Raw genomic sequence first — 7,852 nt, 5'->3', positions numbered from 1 at the left:
TTAATGAACAAATCTATCACATTGTCCTCAGATTCAACATAGTTCACTTTTTCAGAAATTTTTGGGGGCTAACTTGCACTTTTCCACCAGTACCAAGAAATACCGAGCATAGCAAAAAAGATCCTGCAGACTGCTGTGGCATATTCGGTTCTTTGCGATGGAACAGATTTTTGCAGTCAATTCATCTTCTTGACTGTTATGCAAAAGATCCAATAATTTATGTATGTTGGACTATTTGAGGCAATTATAGAACCTTGGGGGAAATTCTGCCTCGTGAAGGATCCTTGTAGAAATTTTGAGCAAGGACAATGTTCCCTTTATTTTTTCTGAACCCATGACTAAAACATGTTGTTGATATCGCCGTGGTAAGGGCAATCATTTAGATTGTCCGTCATGTTTGCCTGTACAAGTTTTCATTTAAAAAAATTAATTCTGTTTTATTAATTAATAAATTGAAAATGAAGACTCTACAGCTCTACTTAATCTAAGTTTGATTCAAAGGAAATCCGCCAACTTTTGACACAACCAGTAACCATAGGAGAGGGGGTTGAGAAGAGCTTGCAAAAACAAAAAGAAGTAAAATAAAATTTATTTTTTTTATTCTTCCAATTCCAATAAAATGCAACTAATTTGATGAGAGTCTGTTGTTGCTGATTATAGAAGAACTTAGGCGATATATGCTTTGTATTGTCGCTTTTGATGTAGCCTTGCTTCATTTGTTCAAAGCAATCAACATTATCCTCATAAATGCTCGTAGGCTCATCTATGGTAAATTTCAAACCACAATTGCTTCGAACATGCGTGGATGGAAGCAGAAAGAAAAGGTAGTCCAACCAAAGCTACATAGTTTCTCTTTACTTTCATGAAAAGGAATAGTGAAGAGTCTGTACGTGCTTGTAAATGGGTTGGGAGACTACAGCCATGATTCCATGAATCTGAAAATCCAATTGGATTTTGGGTTTTTCTTGCACTCATATTTGGGGTTCAATGGTTAATGTTTTGGCAACATCCTAAAGGAATGAAGACAAGAAGAATAAAAAGGATGATGATGAGGACACCAACAATCATCACAACTAGACCAACCAGTAACATCTAGTAATGGTTATTGACTAGCTAGATTAGCTCGAATATGTTTGTATAATGGATCCTTGTATAAATTAACAATATATTTGAATTTTTATTTATTTAGGGTAGTGTTATTGACATACATTTTTTCTCAATTCACACACTCTCTATTTTTTTATTATGTCAAGTTTGATGTTCGGACCTCCATCTTTTTTCAATTATCAATAGATTTTGTCAACTCATATGAAAAGACAAATAAGGACAAAGAGAGAGAAAAACAAACAAATTACCCTAGCTACCCTCCCTTGTAATTATATTACAAATTACCCTAGCTACCCTCCCTTGTAATTTTTATTACAAATTACCCTAACTATCTTCCCTTGTAATTATATTTCTTTTTCTTTTTTCTATTTTCTATTTTCTATTCAGCAAGTCAAACATCTGAAACCTGCGGAGTTTCCAGGTGGGGATAGCGTCACTCCTCCATGTGTCGCCTCGCCAGCCCACCTCAAAACCTCACTACCCATATAAGAAAAATTGAAAAGCTAAAACCAGCAAAGAGAAGCAAACAAAGCCATAGAAATAAAGTTTGAAAAATTGATTTCTATGTCATCAATGTGGCATTGTTTTCCAGAGTGAAGATGTTTGCATGTGGGTGATCTATTCTTTCATTTTGGTATAGGCTCGTTATCCATGGTGGTTAAGAAGGCGTGCAAGTTCTTCTCAAAGAGCTTGATTGATAAGGTTTAGAGATGAAGGTGTGAAATAGACGGGTACGAGTTTGAGGTAAATAATAGAGTTGGGGTCCAAGACTACGTTGAGGATCCGAGATAGAATGATGATGAGAAAAGAGGATAAGGATGATTGATTTGTCAAATAAAAAAATTAAAAAAAATAATGGGTCATTGATCCAAAGCACCAAAATGAGGGAAAATTATCCCACTTACCCCAGCAAGAGATTTTTATTCCCATTAACACAATTTAAAGAAAAATGACAAATATACCCTCAACTTAATTAATAAACTACAACACTGCCATGCAATTCTCTCTCCCCTCTCTCCAGTCACGATTCACAGCTCTCTCTCTCTCTCTCTCTCTCTCTCTCTCTCTCCTGCAGAAAGGGCCGACCCGTGGAACTCCATCATTGCCGGCGCAGCCACCGGCTGCTTCCTCCATATGCGACCTCTGATCTGGTCTCTCTCTCTCTCTCTCTCTCCTGCAGAAAGGGCCGACCCGTGGAACTCCATCATTGCCGGCGCAGCCACCGGCTGCTTCCTCCAGATGCGACCTCTGATCTGGTCTCTCTCTCTCTCTAAGCTTCGATACACCCTGAAATACCTAGACTCCGGCATCGACTCCAACGCCGATTTGTGCCGGAGCGATAGACCTGCCTCCGCCATCAAAACCTCCAAAACTCTCCTCTTTAAGCTCGAATCTGTCAGGATTCATCACCTTATCTCCGACTATTTGACTGGCCGATCCTTGAAAGCTAGATGACAAACTTGCCTCCGAATTGTTTCATATTTACAAGCTCTGCCTTGACGCCATGTCTTCACAATTTTTCGGCAAGCCCTATAAGTTTCAGAAGGTGAGGAAGGCAACGGAAGGGAGATGAAGGCAGAGATCGAGCCCACCTAACGCATGGCGTGCTTGACAAGCAGTTTCTTCAGAATTTCGTGCCACTACTCTGCTTCTGCAACAGATCCCAGATTCTCGGGTCTACAACCGGCAAAGGGAGAAGAGGGAGAAGACATGGGTGCCCAGATCATTTTAAAAAAAAAAATTTCATAAGTAATGGGACAGAAGGAAAGAAAAAAAAAAGTTTTGAATGTTTATTGGGGGACAATAGATGTCTATTGGAGGAGGGCAATAGATGTTTTTAATTGAGTAATCTCCTTGTTTTTTTTTTTTTTTTTTTTTTTTTTCTGTAATCAAAGTTTTATTTGTCTAAATTTAGGGAGATTAGTTCCTATTCTAGCGACTGAAGGTCCTATTAGGGGGCAACAGACGTCTATTGGGGGGCAATAAAAGTCTATTAGGGGGTAATAGAAGTCTATTGGGAGGCAATAGATGTCTATTGGGGGCAAAAAAACTTGCCGGTGAGATTTTCAACAAATTCTAGTGGGCAGTAACCGGTGACCGGATTCTGGCGGCTGGTGACGGGATTCCGGCCGCCATTGACTGGATTCCTGTGAAAGTTGGCCGGATTCCGTGTGCCGGTGATGGGGCTCCGGTGAAGTCTCCTATGGTTTCTCTCTCTTCTATTCTCTCTCTCTCTCTAATTAACAAAGGAGTGATGGTAAAATGGTATTTAAAAAAAAAAAAAAAAAACTTAATGGGGTATTAGGGAAGACCTCCTTAAAGTGTTTCGGATAAAAAGAAATTAAAAAAATTAATGGGGTAGGTGGGAAAAAAAATCTAAAAATGGGGTAAATGGACAAAAACTCAAAAATAAAATATAAACATAATTGCAAGGACATAAGTAGTAATGAAACAAAAAAAAAAAAGGAACAAAAGGTGTTAATACAAAAAGAAACCAGGAAAAACAGACAGCTAATTTGGCTCAATTTCGGGTGGCTTAGAAGTTGGAAGGCCACATAATTCACTTTCCGCTGAACTAGAGTGGCCTCCAATAATGCAAATCGCAAAGAACAAAGATAAGTCGCTCGGTGGCCTGAGGTGGCCACCTCAGGCTGCAACCCTCAGGGCCAACCCTAGTGTACAGGCCCTCAAGCTAGCTGTAGATCTTCCTTCCATCAAACCTCATGTAGACTCCTATGGCAAGCAGCCACCTCAGGCTGCAACCCTCAGGGCCAACCCTAGTGTACAGGTCTTCAAGCTAGCTGTAGATCTTCCTTCCATCAAACCTCATGTAGACTCCTATGGCAAGCATTCAAAAGCGTAAATTTGTCTGGAGAAATTTCCGCCATACTAAATTACTAATAGCACTGACCTCACGCATATATTCTGTCGCATTGTGGTCAATTTGGAATGAAATCAGTGCTGGGATATCCAGTACTGACTACTGAGTGTGGGGGAGTAAAAATCTTGTGTCAATAATAAAGGGCAAGGTCGACTGGAGGACATGGCTGGATCCCTGGAGCACACTAGGAGAAATGGCACGTCCTACGAACCAACTTGTTGCTTAATTAAGGAAAACGATAGGTGAAGCCAATATTCTGTTCACTTTTTTTTTTTTTTTTTTGGTTTACAGAGTCATGCTGTATCCCAAAGCTATCAACCAAGAACTAATCGGTCCTTAGCCACAAACAACTAGTCAACAACTGCATGGGTCTAACACGAGTTGTGAGTTTTCCAACTGGATGCTCAACCACCGGGCTACATGTTGTGGTTTGTATTCACCTTGTTAAAACAGCGTGAGTGTCCATTCAGACGTCCTTCTCCGGATTCGGCCGGTCTCATTTGTGTTCCAACTTGTTGCGTAAGTTACAAACATTATATGTCAAAGGTCCAAGACCTTAATCAAGGGTTCAAGACTACTCTTCCTCATCCTTTTTTTCTAGGTCTACGGTCAAAGAGAAAGCAACGACTTTTTTGATCACTCTCATAATGTGATGACAACCTTGTCCCCTATATACGTCGATCTGAAAACCCCAATCTAAATAATTGAATGGGGTTACATGATTTAGCCGATAAGGCACGCATATCGTAAGGAAGTTTCCATGAAAAACTCATTTATTGACCCTTCAGCATATTTATAGTCCAAGACTCAAAACCCAGCTAGTAGCTCTCACTTCATAAATTTATATATTTTATTGTTATGTCCCTTGATAAAGCGCGTGAAGGGGAGATGAAGCCAAAACGCTCAAACAAATATGGAATATCAATTTTCCAAATAAAGATGGAAGTTTCCGTGCAGAACTCAGTTGGACTCTTAGCATTCAATAGCTTAAAGTCTGTGGGAAGACATTTCCATACCAAGAATTGGTCAGAGACATAAAAAGTTAAAAACGAGTAGCATTGAATTTCCCAGCAAAGAGGCAGTTAGCACTTAGCAGCATCAAGGGTGCTGACTTCATGGACGCAAATAATCAGAAGCTCATGTGGTGGCTTTATATATATCGTTACTATCTTCGTTTCTTATCATTTCCATTTTCATGAACATTCATTCTACCATCTTTAACAAGAAAGAATGAGCTCCCAATTTGACACCACTGTCGACAGTGACCAGAAATCTTTCAATTCCGCAATCAACGGGGCTGTTGCTGCTTCTGTTAGTAAGTTTTTATTTTATTTATTTCATTCTAGAAACGTCAATAAGCAATTAATAATATTAATATTATTATAACTAAAAATATACAACTAGTTTGTGAGTCGAACTCATTACACATTTACACAGTCTAGGCACTTTTGTGCATTTAGTTTTTTGCATTTGGTCTAGTCTTGTCGAATTAACTCTTAGTGGATCTAGGTGTACACCAATTGAGGTCTCTAGGCAGCTAGGTTTATTGGTTAAAGAGTTAGGTTTCTAGCGCCTCCGGCGTAGTACCAAAGGGGGATCCCCGCTATGTCTACGTATTGATTATACAATGAGTGGGTCTAGTTTCTATGTACCGCTGTGGGTACTACCACTTACTTCTTGTCTGTTAATGGCAGCGGAAGAGTATGTAATGGCCTATTCTGGCTTTCGATGAATATATTTTCGTCTACTGGCTCCATTCTCAAAAAACTCATTACACATTTACAATAAAATTATGGTTCAATATTTCTCAAAAGAAGCATGTTTTTTTGCTTCATTTTGTTTTCAATTCAATTCTTTTTTAAAACTGACTTTGTTACATAAATTTGATACTTTGTCCAAAAAATTTCAATTCTATTTTCATTTCTCACTTTTGTTTTCTTTTCTTCTGTTTCAGTTTCTACTGTGGTACTGATCATTGCTGTTACAGCCATTATATGTGCCATTATTAACTGCGTGCAAAAGTCTGGAAGTTCTATTCCAATTTCTGCCAAGATAAGTAGTAGCAATACCGACAACGATTCCAACAACAAAGTAGCAGTGGACTTGAGACGTGTTCAATTTCCAGTAGCTTTTGATTCCCAGGCTGAGTTTCCGACAATCAAAGGGTTTCTAAGCAACATGGCAAGAGAGAAGCCTATAACTTACTCAGCGAAGCAAATTGCAGAATTCACACATAACTATAGCTACTCTAACATATTAGGTTCAGGCGGTTTTGGAGTAGTATATAAAGGGCTTCTCGAAAATGGAGTACAAGTGGCTGTCAAGGTCCTTACGAACAACAATAGGGCTAAGATAGTTGAAGAGCAGTTTATGGCAGAAGTTGGAGCCTTGGGAAGAACTTACCACGTCAATTTGGTTAGACTCTATGGCTTCTGCTTCGCCCCCGAAATGAAAGCCCTTGTCTATGAGTACATGGAGAATGGTTCTCTTGACAAGTTATTGTTCAGTGACAATGGAGAAGTAGATTTAGAGAAGCTTCATGTTATTGCAGTCCAAACTGCAAAAGGGTTGGCTTATTTGCATGAGGAGTGTGAACAAAAGATCATTCACTATGATATTAAGCCCGAAAATGTGCTTCTGGATGAGAACTTGAATCCCAAGGTTGCGGATTTTGGACTCGCCAAGCTTTGCAATAGAGGGAGTAGTCGAATGCTCCTAACCAATTTCAGAGGGACAGCTGGATATGCAGCGCCAGAGATGTGGAAGCCTTATCCTGTGACTCACAAATGTGATGTTTACAGTTTTGGTATTCTTCTCTTTGAGATTGTTGGAAGAAGAAGACACTGCGACGATAATGTGAGCGAGTCTCGAGACTGGCTACCTAAGTGGACATGGAACATGTTTGAGAAAAATGACTTAGCAACACTGTTATTGCGCTGTGGGATCGAAGAGAGAGACAGGGGAAAAGCAGAGAGGATGTTAATGATAGCTCTGTGGTGCATTCAGCATTCACCAGAAGCAAGACCTCTCATGAGCAATGTAGTGCAAATGTTGGAGGGGCATAAAGAAATTACTCCACCTCCTTGCCCCTTTGAACATGTGCAATCTCCGCAACTAAATTTCAGTCAAAATAGTGGAACAGATGACAACACTAGTACTTCGGCATCAGCTACAATGATTGATCCACACCCTAGTGTGACGCATGAAATTGAGCTAGTTGTCGAATAGGTTACAATCAAGATTGTTGTATGTCCAACAGTCAAAATTTCATATATTTTCTGTTGCTCGGTTGTTAAATTGATTTCAGTACCAATGCAGAATGTAATGTATTTGATATATATGTAAATTTCATTTGTTAGATGTATCCCTTCTTGTTATATATGTACTTATGTCGTAAGATAAGGACTGCCATAGAACCTACTGAATTTCGGCTAAATTACCATATCAGAGTTTTTAGTATGCTCTATTCATCTGTAATAGGATTTCAGATGGGGTTTAAGGAGGTAAAATCAAGATTGCAATAAAGAAAGTAATAAATCCTCGTTACACTAGGATAAGTCAAACTATACAGAATAATTAAAAAATGGTCTTTCTAAATGTACTCGGCAAATATCTAAATATATCTAGCGAGATTATAAAAATTCTAAATATACACAGCAAGTTTTGCCAATAATACCCTTTTTAATAAACCCAGCAAAACCTATATCGGGAAAATTTTTAGATTCGAGTGCTGCCAGTTGAAGCATCTGATTTGTGAACCATATAAGATGCCTCACCAAGTACATCAGTCAGAGGGCGCCATGTATCTTGTATTTTGCAAGCAAGAAAGATGCTTACAGTTGCAATTATCTTCCAACATCCTTA

The 7,852-nt window shown here is 39.0% G+C and overlaps 1 protein-coding gene across 1 annotated transcript; it reads left to right on the top strand.

The window, feature by feature from the left end:
- Positions 1-5,184: 5,184 nt before the first annotated feature.
- On the top strand, positions 5,185-7,353 carry LOC112181799 (LEAF RUST 10 DISEASE-RESISTANCE LOCUS RECEPTOR-LIKE PROTEIN KINASE-like 2.2). The gene is made up of 2 exons (XM_024320201.2): positions 5,185-5,303; positions 5,943-7,353. The coding sequence occupies exons 1-2, from the start codon at positions 5,219-5,221 to the stop codon at positions 7,214-7,216; spliced, it is 1,359 nt and encodes a 452-aa protein (XP_024175969.1). The 5' UTR covers positions 5,185-5,218; the 3' UTR covers positions 7,217-7,353.
- The last annotated feature ends 499 nt before the right edge of the window (positions 7,354-7,852 follow it).

The sequence above is a fragment of the Rosa chinensis genome, chromosome 1 (assembly GCF_002994745.2).
Source record: "Rosa chinensis cultivar Old Blush chromosome 1, RchiOBHm-V2, whole genome shotgun sequence".
Taxonomy (NCBI): domain Eukaryota; kingdom Viridiplantae; phylum Streptophyta; class Magnoliopsida; order Rosales; family Rosaceae; genus Rosa; species Rosa chinensis.
The sequence above is the reverse complement of the archived record's forward strand: the minus strand, read 5'-3'. Positions and strand labels throughout refer to the sequence as shown.

Excerpts from the sequence above, each read along its gene's own strand:
- LOC112181799 (XM_024320201.2), top strand. The coding sequence starts at position 5,219 with ATGAGCTCCCAATTTGACACCACTGTCGACAGTGACCAGAAATCTTTC. Across the intron at positions 5,304-5,942 it reads GGCTGTTGCTGCTTCTGTTA|TTTCTACTGTGGTACTGATC; the intron begins GTAAGTTTTTAT and ends CTTCTGTTTCAG.